This window comes from Ochotona curzoniae, unplaced genomic scaffold (genome assembly GCF_017591425.1).
Source record: "Ochotona curzoniae isolate NIBS_2020 unplaced genomic scaffold, NIBS_Ocur_1.0 contig_1274, whole genome shotgun sequence".
Taxonomy (NCBI): Eukaryota; Metazoa; Chordata; class Mammalia; order Lagomorpha; family Ochotonidae; genus Ochotona; species Ochotona curzoniae.
In genome coordinates, this window is record NW_024465023.1 from 13,395,936 (window position 1) to 13,409,503 (window position 13,568).

General features: G+C 38.7%; 1 protein-coding gene across 6 annotated transcripts in view; it reads left to right on the top strand.

Moving 5' to 3' along the window:
- The window catches only part of CASK (calcium/calmodulin dependent serine protein kinase), a 315,238-nt gene that overhangs the window by 210,651 nt on the left and 91,019 nt on the right, over nucleotides 1-13,568 (top strand). For all 6 annotated transcript variants that reach the window (XM_040999655.1, XM_040999662.1, XM_040999680.1 and 3 more), the window contains exons 6-8: nucleotides 59-161; nucleotides 5,764-5,939; nucleotides 11,846-11,968. In XM_040999655.1, coding sequence (XP_040855589.1) covers nucleotides 59-161; nucleotides 5,764-5,939; nucleotides 11,846-11,968 — 402 coding nt within the window. The remainder of the gene's footprint in view (nucleotides 1-58; nucleotides 162-5,763; nucleotides 5,940-11,845; nucleotides 11,969-13,568) is intronic.

The following is a 13,568-nucleotide window of genomic DNA, read 5'->3' on the forward strand; positions in this document are numbered from 1 at the left end:
ATTGTTCACTCCAAATTAATTTTTTTATTTGTCTTTGTTCATCTGTTCTTCTTTTCAGCCCCACTGTGTTCTTCTTGCCTCAAAAGAAAACTCAGCACCTGTTAAACTCGGGGGCTTTGGGGTGGCTATTCAATTAGGAGAGTCTGGACTTGTAGCTGGAGGTAAGACCATTTTTAGAATACTGCTTTAAAACCTGATGACTTGCAGCCTGGTATAAAGCTTTCAAAGTAAATACTGGCCTAATCTCAGTGTTTCATACCACCAAGCTATGCCCAAAGAAGCACCACCAGATAGTTTTGAATTTACTAACTCTGCAGTCATAGTTAGAATTCTAGTCCCTGGAGAATACACTGACATTTTACTTTTTGCATTCCCAGCGCTTAACAAAAAACAGGCCCTACATAAAGAGATTAAAACTGTGCTTCAAGGTAGTATTTAGGGCACAGAAGCTTCTGATGTTGAAGTGGCCAAACGAAATAAAATCTAAAGCACTTTAAAATTTACATCTATGGCTAATTTTTAATTAGATGCCATTTTCTCTTTGCTTTTTTTTTTCATTTATTAAATAATTATGCTAAAAGCCATCAATTGCCAACAGCCAGCACATATGAATGCTGACTGATTTTACTATTAGCTGAGACAAGATATAATTTGAAAATTCCTGATCCAGAAGAGACATAGAAACTTTTCTTCACCAATAAAGAGAGGTGAATGCTAAGGACAGATTCAAATGCTTGGATTTTAATTGATTACTCTCAGTAGAGTCCAGCCCACAATGCTGTCCTGTGTTTCATTTTGTTCTTTAGTTGAGCAGATTCTTAGACCTCCATTCTACAAACTGTCAGTACTCTAGTCAGTACTTTCTCTTCCATCTCAGAGTGCTGCCAGCCTTCACAAAGGAAATATGTGAAAAGTATCAACACAACCTTTTAAAACCTGTCTTGCTTCAAGAATGCTCAAGTTAAATTCAATAGCTGACAGTAACAAATACCAAAATAATAACTTGTTACACAGGATGACTCATTTCATCTCATTCTTTGTAGGTAGAACATCAAGCAGCAATAACAGATAATCTTAAACATGTTCCAGAGGTCATGGTTACATTATTCATATCATCTATTCATGACATTGCTCTCAAATTAAACTATATTTAAATTTCCTTCTAGTTTCACATTCTCCAGCTAGCAATTTCCAATAATATACAAAACTGCAAGTTCAGTGTAGTTTCACAGATTGTTGATTTTATCTCCTAATTCAAAACTTTTGTTTCATAATTGAAAGATTGAGCATATAGCCAGTCATGTAGCAAAGCATACTTTAATCATGGAGTTATTCAGTTTGATGATTACAAGGTATCATGTCTTCTCTGCTCTTGAACTAATGATTGAATTCTTGCATAGTGCTCCCAGCAAAAGGTTGAGCTGTGATTTAACTCTTTAGCTAGCAAAGAACTCACTATGTACCAGGACAGTTCATTTCATTTTAAAATATTCCCTAAGAATTGAAAAGTCAGTCCTTATTTTAACCAAAAATCTTTCTGTAACTTCTACCTAGTAGTCTTACTTTTGAAGTCACTGTGAAGAATTTTCATCCTGCTATATGACAGCCATACCAAATGCTTGAATACAACAAGTATGTCCCCCGAAGTTTTATCCAAGTTAACTTCCCTAGGTTAATTCAGCCATTCTTCATATAAACTGATTCAGAATCTGAAGCACAGAACCAGACAGCACCATAACTACAGGTAACAACTAGTCTGATGCACAATAGCATGACGTTATTATATTACTTCTTTCAGTCTGATTCTCAGTTTTCCATCAGGCTTCTCAGATGGCCTGAGCTATTCAAATAACTTTATGAGAGAGTTGGCTCATATTCATCTTGCAGTCAACTAATAATTCTCAGTTTTTAAAAGGTGTTAAACAAATTCTTTCAACTCCAGTATTAGTACAGATCATCCACTATGTTAAGACTACCCAATGATGATGAGTAATTTTGGATGGTTATATTTTCAATTAATTAGATACAGTGGAATGGAATGGAGCAGCCATGCAGAACAATTTTGTTTGTGTTTCTGTGAATCAGTATCTTATTTGTATTTAGAATGTCGTAGACTTCTGTTGTATTTTGCCTCTTGATTTACAAACAGCAAAAACAGATTCATGGGATTTACCAGGGCACTTTCTTCATGTTAATCCATCAACTTTCCCCTAAATTGTATATTGTGACAAAGTTTTGAATGTCCACTCATTTAGTTATTGAAAATTGACTGTTCTTAGCCCTGGAGAGATCCTGATCCTCATGCTTACCTCTGAGGTGGCAGACTTGGTGTGGGCGAGAACATCACCACCGGTGGCAACCCTAGCGACCCTCGATGTACCGGTAGGCACACTGGCCAGCAGCAGGGTCTACCCCACTCAGGCAGTGGTAGTGTGCCCCATGCGAAGTGGCCAGCAGCCTGGACCTTGCTGGGGAAGCCTGTAGTTGGCATGCCTGTTTGTAATGACGCATCCAAAACCCAAAAGTAAACTTAAAAAAAAAGAAGAAAAGAAAATTGACTGTTCTCTGTATTTCTAGAACTAAAATACTTTCTGATGGTCACAATAGTATCATTGCATAACATACATACTTTTTGTTATATTGTTGAAATAACTGAACATTATGGTGGTTTTTTAAAAATATATAGATAAACAAGGAATAAGTGATTTGTTAGAAAAAGCTCTTCTGTTTTATAATGTGCTTTTGAAATTTTGCTGGTATTTATCAGCCTTAAGATAGAAAACCTGTCATTTGGAAACTTCAATCACTCAGTCCTCTAAATAGAAAGAAATTCTCTATATATGGTAAGAACCGTTTCAGTACATTTGTTTCCCCTACCTAAGCTTGGCTATTTGGGTAACTCTCTTATCCGGACTGCAACCAGAAACCTAGAAAGTAATTAAAAGAACAGCAAAAGTGTTCCTGCACTTAAAACCTGTTCATTATCCTCTCAATTAGATCTCTGAAGACACTGCATGACATTGACCTGCTGTTATTTGTTTATAGTTGTGCAGATGCATAATCCTTCATACCTTGCCCCTAATGTTCCCTCTCATTAGAATGCCTTTTGTCATTTGGTTAATTCCTACTATTGTATAAGAATAAGCCAATGATGTTCCCTTCTTCAAAGCAGGCCGATCTACATCATCCCTAGTTGAGTAGCTCTCTTCCTTCTCTTCTTTGTTACCATGTGGCGATATGCTGGGTATATGCTTCCATGTAGCATTTGATACAGGAACTTAAAATCATTTCAAAACTGAGATTTACAAAGAAAGGCAAGGGTGACCACAGATTATCCTTCTGTATGTCCCCAGCATGCATTCGAGTGTCTGGGGACTTGCAAGCATTTACAAAATTGTTATTAATAAATGATTCTGGTTGCTAGTCAGTTTCCAGTTAATAGCAGGTTATAAACAACATGTTATACAAAGCCAGAACTGGAATAAGTTTCATGAAAGATAAAAATGAAAGCTTGACAGGAAAAAAAGTGAGCAGAAACCAAAATTTGAAAAGCACAGACTTTTAATACAAAAAAAAAAATAAAAACATCAAGCTTGCTAAAGTTTCTGGGCGTACTTTGTGTTATATAGCTCTTAATTGAGATCCACGATGACAACTCAAGTCATCATCAAGAAAATTAAATTGCATACAACATTCTATGTAACGGAAGCTAAGGCATTGCAGAAAGGTTTCCATATAAAATTATCAAGTAAAAAAAGGACTGTGCATAAAGACTCGAATCTTGAATTACTGAAAATGTAGCTATTCAGAACAACTCCCTGGGGTGCTATAAATGTTTTATTAACAAAATATGACATACAGTTGTTTTATACGTATCTCATATATCTCATAAAGAGTGACATTTAATTTGGTTTGGTCATTGGTTTCCTGTTCTTAGAATTTTGTGGCCAATGTCAAATGGTCACAAAGAAGGAAAACTTACTACAGCAAAAGCAAGTAGTTTGGTGTAAATTTAAGGCTAACTCTGGTCCTTTTCACATTCTACTAAAAGAGTCTTTCCCCATATCACCTAGGAACAAATTCTTTTACCTTACGACATGCCTCTTTCCCCCAAGAAAAATGACTAGTTCTGTAGGATTGGTTGGCCTTCAAGCCATATAAATGGAGAGAAACTCATCAGGATGGCTGGGACTGAACATGGTAGCTGTGGTTATTCCCAAGGGAAGGCCCTAGTTTTGAGCCATGCAACCCTTTCTTGTGGAGGAAATGGTAGCAGTCAAGTTGAGTTTCAAAGCCACATCGAAGTATTAACAGGAACTGACTGGTGCCCTGCTACCAGTACCCTACACTCTTGCACTGCTTTTGCTGACTCCTGCCAGCTGCTGCTCAAAGGAATAAGGCTCATTCTCTATGACCTGTCCCTGTTCAGGCTGCTAATAAATGGGGCTTAGCTCCCATCATTGCAGCTTCTTTGCATTGTTTGAGGAATCAAACTGGGGCAATACAGAAGTCTTTTTAAAACTGTATGGCCTTCTAACTGGTACCATTTCACTGATCTGTACATTTTAAATTAAAATATTTTCACCATTAGAACCTTGAACATAATCTTTTCTGAGATTGTGGAGTAGGAAAGTAAACTAATGGCATTCTGCAAAGGCCTGAAATGCAGGCTAAGCACTACTAGTTCCTTCTCCAGCGCTCAGTTGCATAATCAGTAAGAAGACTTTGTGATAGTCTCTCTACCAGAACCAGAAGGCCTGTGAGATCTTTTTAAGCTCCAAACCACAGTTCTGAACTCTAGATAAAGTATTGGGCAATCTTCAAAATAAAAAATATCTTGGACTCAGTATAATGGGGAGAGGACAGAGGAGGAAGTGAGGGGGGCTTGCATGCGTCTAGAAGAGCTGCCAAGTCTACTAAGTAGTACCCTGTCACACAAGAATTACCTATGGGTTACTTCAGCTGCTAGACCACCACGCCGGGCCCAACCTATGGGTTACTAGTTGCTAGTTTCATAGTGGAGGAGAAAACTGTTGTGATACTGAGTTGAATCTAATAACAGATTCCTTCCAGAAAGTTAGTTTTTCTGTGTGAGGGAGTAAAGGCTCTTTTAAAAAGATGAGGATCAGAGAAGATTCAATAGCGATAAGCTTCGTGGTTCACCTTTGGGTGATGTGATCGTTGTCCCCATTCTAGGTGGAAGGAAAAAAGTCCTATTATAGCCCATTGTTGATGGCTACAGTCAGCTCATAGAATCAGTTGAACAGGATTTCAAGTTCAAATTCCTATTCCAGATAAAAATTCTCAGCATTAGGTTTCACTGGGGAATTTCCATTTGGCAATCAGAGTTATCTTTTTTCCAGTGTTTTTTTTTTTTTTTTCCTCGCCTCTGCCTCCTCCCCTGTTTGCCTCAGCCCAGGGCAGGCCTCCCAGCTCCTTTCTAGGCAGCAGTCTGCCTGCTGCCTCTTCCACCTGCCTCGGCTCCAACTGAGAAAACGTTACCTTTATGAAGCAAGAAATATGCAAATAATGCTATAGGGTGCACCAGTATCATATGCTGGGCTCAATATCTCAAAGAGGTAATTAGCTAAATGTTGTCCCATCTATGAGCTTCATTTTATGCGGAGGGGAGAGATGAGAGGGTATTTATATTGGTAAACTTTTCATTTTGATTGTTATTCTGTTTGCAGTTTTCAAGCAGAAAGCCCTGTATTACGTAAACACTTTTCCTTAATCTTGTTGTTGTTGTCATCTTCAATGCAGGGCGCGTTGGAACACCTCATTTTATGGCCCCGGAAGTGGTTAAAAGAGAGCCTTATGGAAAGCCTGTGGATGTCTGGGGCTGTGGCGTGATCCTCTTCATCCTGCTCAGTGGTTGCTTGCCTTTCTACGGAACCAAGGAAAGATTGTTTGAAGGCATCATCAAGGGAAAATACAAGGTAGTGTGTTTGGAATGCTTACTTTTTCCATTGTAGTTCAATTGTCCTGAAAAATGTTTCTGTGGTTACTGTCTTTGCTCACTGACTGACTGCTCCTAACTTACTCAGAAGAAGAGAGGTGCTTAATTGCATCATTGATTCGGTAGCCTTGTGAGGCAACTCAGTCCTTGGATAAACTTCTGACTCCCTATTAGCTCTACCATCATCCAGAAGAAAAAAACTTCTAAGAGCTTTCTATGTATAATTTCAGAGAAGAGCTTCATTTTTAAAGTTCTTTGCTTAATTTGTTAAGTGAAATGGAAATTCCATCCAAATTTGACTTGTGTACCAAGGACCACTGCCATGGTGCAGCAAGTTAAGCTTGCAGCACCAACATCCCACATGAGAGTGCTGGTTCAAGTTCTGGCTGCTCCTCTTCCAATCCAGCTTCCTTCTAATACACCCGAGAAGGCAGAATGTAATTGTGCAAGTACTTGGGCTGTTGTGAGAGACCCAGATGGAGTTACTGGCTTGCAGCTTCTTCCTGGCCCATAGCTAGGGAATGATCAGCAGATGAAAAAAATCTGTCTCTGTCACTTAACCTTTCAAATACATAAATAAGTACATTTTGTTGTTGAAAAATATATGCCAAAACTCTTGCCATTTAGAATAAACTGAAAATGCCAATATTGAAACTACATTTCATAATCCAGTTTCAAAACATTTGAATGTGACTTAAACATTCGTGTTCTTTGGCTGCTGTGTGTTACATGCCACATGTATTATGGCAGACTTGATATTAGTAAATCAATTTCCAAAGTTGTAAGTCATCATTGATTGTGATTGATTGTGTCAGAAAATCCTTATTTCTTGGAAATAAATATTCCAAAGGTTGGCTTCACTGCCCCAGCTCTTCAAAGTTCTGCCCTTTGCCATCACATCCTGCAGGATGCAGGAGGAGGAAGCATGGAGGAGTGTGTGAGTGCATATCAGATAGAGGCAGTGTATGTGGGGGAAATTCCCTCTCCTCCCGTAATTACTGAAAGTGATATTTTGTATCTAGCAGAATCACTGTTTCATTTTCAGCCATGCCTGAATACACAGAACCAGACATTCATTTTCCTAACACTATAGACTCCAAAACTGGAAGGCCCCTAAAGTTTTGTTTTCCATATTAGATTCTTAATACATGGAGCTTGGCGGGGGGATGAAAGGTAAAGTAGTTTCACAGTTGCAGCCTTTTCCTTTTAAAGCTATTAACACAAACTTGTTCTTTTGTTTGCCTTATACACCACCATCCCTTAAGTACCTATAGATTTGTCTGCATATTGATTTAAGATAAATGCCAGCTGTGGGTGTTTGGGCTAGCACTTAAGCCATTGATTAGGACACCTGCTTCTAGGTTCCTGCTAATGGAACTCTTGGGAGGCAGTAATGTTGTTGGGCTAGGTAATTAAGATGCTGCTACCCACATGAGAGGCCTAAGTAGAGTTCCCAGTTCCCACTCCCAACTTGGACCACTATGTCCCCTGCCATTGTAGGCATCTGGGAAGTGAACCAGTGGGTAAGATCACTCTCTCCCATTCTCTTCTCCATCTCTCCTTCCTTCCCTTTCCTTTTGTCCCTCTTTGTCTCTTCAATAAATTAAAAACTGGAATAAAATAAGAAAACCCATATGCCAAGACTGTGTTTTCAGAGTCATTTTGAATGTAGGCTGTTCTGGTTGGCTTAGAGTGAGTTGGCAACTGGGGATAAAATGAATACTTAAAAGGTAATTAAATCTCCCAGGAAATATTTGTAAGTAGTCATACCCCATCAATCCCTGGAAATTGTGAATAACTATGAGGAATGCATAAGCATGGCTTTCCTGTTGGATTGTGTCAGGTGAAATCAGATGTGAAGTAGTTGAAAAAAGTACCTGGAAGGTGGAATTAAAAGATAAGCTTATTTAATTATATTAACTTATTTAATCCTCACAGCAGTTTCTGATGAAGGTGCCATATAAGAAAATCTCCCACCTCCTTTTTGTCTTACAAGCATTTGCTAATAATAGAATTCTTCTTTTGTGTTTGTTGAGTTGCTAACTTCCTGGTTTCCAAGGCAATGTGCTTCATTCCAACAGAGTCTGGTGTTTTATTTTGTCTATTTTTAAAACATTGGATCATTATGTTTGTTTCTCTATAAGAAACAGACTACTTGCACATGTCCAAAAATCAGTTTATTTTAAATTCTCTCCATTCTATGCTACACTGTTACAGTAAGTCGGATTCAAAGTTACAGCTGTAGGAAAACTGTATTTTCTTAAACATATTATTGATACTCCTCTGTTTTACAATCGAATCAAACCATTATGTTTTATTTACATTTTTCTTTTCAGACTCATCACGCATGCTATCAGAAAATTTTAACAAATTGTACTTGTTGGGAGCTTGTGTGGTCTCATGATTGTCTTTATGTTGACACACACAAATGCAGTCCAGAAATGGCTAGTATGATCTTTCCAAAATCATCAACAAAAGTAAATAGGAGCAAATACAAGTATCTCCCCCATGGTGCCCTAACAATGTAGTATATACTACTTTATAGCTTGTTTGAATCAGTGAATTAAACTGCTTAAAAATTTATAGCTATGTTTTATAGGTTCAATATTTTTATGGATGCCACTTTGTTGCACTAATAAATTTTTTTCTTATAATTGAAGTAATTCATTTCAAATGTAAGTCAGAGAAATGGTAGTGAAAGAAAGTACGCAAACATATCTTTTCTATGTCTTTGTCTCCTTGAACAGGGAATACTGAATGTATAATAATTTAGGATTTTCAGTCTGAAAAGCCTCTGTGTTTCTACTTGATGTAAATGGAAGCTTGTGTTGCATTGCAACTTTTCATCTTCTTATATGTAAAACAATAAATTCATAAATAAACATAGTTTAAAATTGAAAAAACAAAGTGACAGCTGTATCAGAATTTATGTACATGGGTTCTGAACTCTTTAATAACTTATTTGCTCTTGTACTGGGCTAATAAATTCATCTTTTACTTATCTTAATGGCTTTGCTTTCAAAAACCTGGGTTCTCAGCAGCTTCGTTTCAAGTTTAGATTCATCTCTACTACTATGATGAACCTAAAGGGCCCTGTTTATTTCTTCTTTAATATACAGTGATATGATTGTATCAGCATTTATTCTGACTTTTTTATCATGGAAAATTTCAAACCATAGTAGTAGAAATAATAACATAATGAGCCCCAAGCTTTAATAGTTAACAGTTAGCCAACCTTGCTTTATCTGTTCTCAACATACTGGTTCATTGTTTTATTTATATGTGTATGTATGTATTTGAGAAAGTGGAAGAGAAAGGGATAAGACAGAGACCTCCTATCCGCTTCTACATTCCTCAGTGCTTACAGTGATCCCTGGCTCAGGCTACAACTGGGATTCAGGAACGCATCCCAAGTTTCCCACATAGATGACGGAAATCCAGTTACTTGAGCCATCATCTGTTGCTTCCCAGGATCTTTCCTAGCAGGAAATAAGAGTCAAGGGCCAAAGCTGGATATGAAACATAGGTATTCTGACGTGGGAAACAGGAGTCAGGAATTCAGTCCGTGTCTCTCATGTGGGTGGCAGGACCCCAATTAACTCGAGCCATCATCTGTTGCTTCCCACAGTATACATTAGCAAGAAACTGGAGTCAGGAACCAAACCCATGTGCAGGATCCCAAGGCTTTGGGCTACCCTCTACTGCTTTCCCAGGCCACAAGCAGGGAGCTGGATGGGAAATGGGGCAGCTGATACACAAACTGGTTCCCGTGGAATCCAGGTGCTTCCAAGGCGAGGACTTTAGCCACTGAGCTGTCATGCCAGGTCCACTATAATATTTCAAAAATAAAATTACTCAAAGTCTAAAAGTTTACATAATTAGAGTTTATAGGCTATGGCTAGTCTTATGTGATTTTAGTTGAACTATTTGTTCCCATTTGCTACCGTACTTGATAGTATTCTCTGTACTATTTCACAGGGATGTCTGCTAACATTTGACCTAAAGTAACTTTTTAAATAAAGAACAAAACCATACTTTCCAAATGTGTGTAAAAGATGCAACATCACCTTATGTCATTGTTACAGATAGCCAGTTGTTATCTGCACAGAGAATTCTAAGCTGCTATGCCTTCAAAAAAGTGAGATTGTTTTGTAGCCTTGTTTTGTTTCCACACCTCCCAAACTAACTTTAACCAAGCTTCTCACCTGAAGAACACTATTGGGTTCCCTCTTAAAAAGACCTAGGGAATTTCCTGCTCATCCTCTGTTCAGCTGAGACTGTTCAGGCTTCAAGGAGCACATCAGCTCTGGCAGAGAAAACAGAACACAGCCACACCCTGTTCATCACTCACCTTTTCATTTCAAACTGGTGAATGAAACACAATTTCAGGAGGATGCCAATATTTAACCAGTGTCATGACATTCATCTTAATGCAGTTTGACAAGCAAAACAGACTGCCATTTGGAATTCTGCCTGTCAGAAAGAAGGAAATGGAACACATTCCAGTTTTAAGTGCTGTCTCCAACATGGAGATACTTCTCATTCCCCCTATACAAGCGCAAAGCTCACATCAGCCAGAGTTGTGTGTAACGCTTGACTAAATTGTAAGACTTATTTGTACAGTGATTTCATTTGGATTTAAATTGTTGTGGAGTTATTCTCCACGTTTCTTCCACAGAATTGACTTATGGCATTGCTTAAAGTTCCGGGCACCAGGTAGCCCACGTAAGCTCACAGAGTAAGTAAGCTTACTGATGTTGGACAGGGAGTCAGACCCTACCCCATCTCTGTCTCCTGTCCTCATTTGCCTTCCCAATCCCAAGCTTAAACACTCTCTTTGAATTTTTTTTTTTCCTGGTCTCAGATGTAGTCCATTTTCCCAGGAGCCATCTAACACTTTCCTCACAGGGCTGCCACGTTTCTCACAAGTCCTGTGCCTTTTGACCAACTCATAATTCATTTTGTTATTTTTAAGATACCATGTATCTTAGTTGCCTTATTCCTGATAGAGATGCAAAAAAAAACCAAAATCATTGAGTAGACAAATTACTTATTCTATGGGGGCCTTGTGGCATAACCAATCAAGATGCCACCTATGACACTAGCATCCTGTATGGGCACCAGTTTGAGTCATAGCTGCTCTACTTCTGCTCCTGCTCCCTGTTAAAGGCCTAGAAAATCAGCAGAAGATGATGGCCTAAGTGTTTGGATCCCTGCCACCCATGTGGGAGACCCACATGAAGCTCTGGGCTTTTGATTTTGACTTCCACTCAACCCAGCCTCAGAAGTGTAGCCATTTAAGGAGTGAAGTGTCTCTAACTCTTTCTTTTTTTTCTCTCTCTGTCTGTCTGTCTGTCTGTCTCTTTCTTTCTCCATAAATATTCCTTTCAAATGTACATTTTTGGGATAATTCATTCTTTATATCCCGTTGATAACTTTTCATAGCTTCACAGCTACTGCTGATCATAATTTCTAAAAACATTTTTTAAATATTACCTGAAGTTTTTCTTTTATTTTTAAAGATTTATTTGTTTGGAAGGCAGAGTGATAGCAGAGACTAGAGTTGTAATTATTTCACTCCTTCCTGAATAAAAATATTCTAGTCTCTTTAGCTGAAGATCTAAAAGATAGACACTAGAATCATGAATATTCTGTGCTTCAATTAAGGACACATGTACAAGATGTTTACTCATGCAAATTTTCCTGTAGTGGATCAGAGCAGATGAAATGCATTTGTCCCTTTCTTCCATAGAAAACAGACCTTAGGGAAGAGCCTGCTGTTCCTTGACTATCTGAGTCACGTGGAAGCTCTATAGGAACTGCTGCATAGTAGCGAGAGTTGCCAGGTCACTGGTGGTAATATGATTTTCTTTTCCTTCCCATTAGATGAATCCGAGGCAGTGGAGCCATATCTCTGAAAGTGCCAAAGATCTTGTACGCCGCATGCTGATGCTGGACCCAGCTGAAAGGATCACTGTTTATGAAGCGCTGAATCACCCCTGGCTGAAGGTACGTGGGCTTATAGGATCACCATGCATGCCTGTCTGAACACTCCCAGTGGCAGGACTGCGTTGCTCTGTAGTGGGGTGGCCCTTTGCTTCTTCCTGGGCACTTTTCATTCCTTTGGTTCATCTTGTTATTGCTGCACAACATCTGCCAGCGTATTCATCTGTATCTCAGGTGCGATTGTCAGCTTTACAATATTTGGTTGTTTTCAAATGGATACTAGATATTACCCCAAAAATAAAAGCTTCGTAAAGGGTACAATTTTTCTTCTCTTAGTTCATGTCGATCTACTGCCTTGAAAGTCTCTGGCACATGATAGGTCCTCGGTGAATATGAGTGATTTCATATTGTACCATGCTACTTGCCCAGAGATTATATAAAACATAAGATTTATAAAAATGTAAATTAGTAATATATCTTAATGGCAGCAATATTAATGAAATAATATTTATAAAAGAATTTTGAAATTCTAGTACATTTTTTTTCATTTTATGACACAGTTTCATAGGCTCTGGGATTCCCCCAAACCCTCCAAAAAGCCCTCCCCCCATATTGGATTCCTCCATATTGTTACAGTAGTACAGTTCATAACCAGTCATGATTCCTTCATTGCGGGCATGGACCATGCATAAAGTCCAGCATCTTACTGTCCAGATAAATTCAACAGTTTCATTGGGAACCATCCGTGATCTGAAAGTAGAGCTGGCAGAATATCATCCTCTCCAATGAAAAGCTACTACACAACTTCAACAACAGTTTACAACATCATGGAGTTAATTGACATGGTACTGAGTGACCAATATGTTAGAAAATGCAAGTTCTTAACCACATCCTGCAACTACTTCATTGACATTTCAATTTTAGTATATACACACCCAGCTGCTATACACCTTAAAATGGTTATAGGGTACTATTCAGCTGTCTTGTGTCTATTTTCATTTTTATATTTAGCAGCTTATAGTATTCAAGCATGATTTCTACTGAACTTCACAAATTTTAGGCTAGTCCAAACAGGCTTATAACTCAGACAAGACATATATTAACAACTGGGGAGCAGAACAGTTTTAGGAGGAGTGTGCCGAGAAATCTTCAATACTTTAGTGAAGAGTAGCTAATTTTTGTGTCCTACCTAGTAAAGTATATGGGAGTTTAAGCTGTTCCCTGTCTGTTCTAAGCTTTCCTTATTGGTCTCTGTCTATCTGATCTAATTTTTGTTGGGGGTCTCCGAAGCGACCCTAATGGTCATTGCAAGAGAGAGTGGGGAGCCAAAGTTGGAACTAAGTAAGGACCAGAAAAAGCTCCTCTCCCGAGTCCCAAAAGAAGTTTACTGGTCTTCTTTTTCTGAGGACCGCTCAGGGCTCCTGACTGTTGTTCTGATGACGTTATATCCTACGAGGAAGGATCTGGGCATCTTCCATCCCATGTGGGAGATCCAATAGGGAATGGATGACTGCAAAGTTCTTGGTCTATGAGCGCATTCCACTTCCCTGTAGTCTCCTTGGCCGTTAGAATATAGTCCTTGGTGAGGATCCGGGAGTCTCCAGGGTTGGGATACAAGCCTCCTGCTGTCCTCTTGCTCCACTCTAGGGTCCCCTTCCTGCTC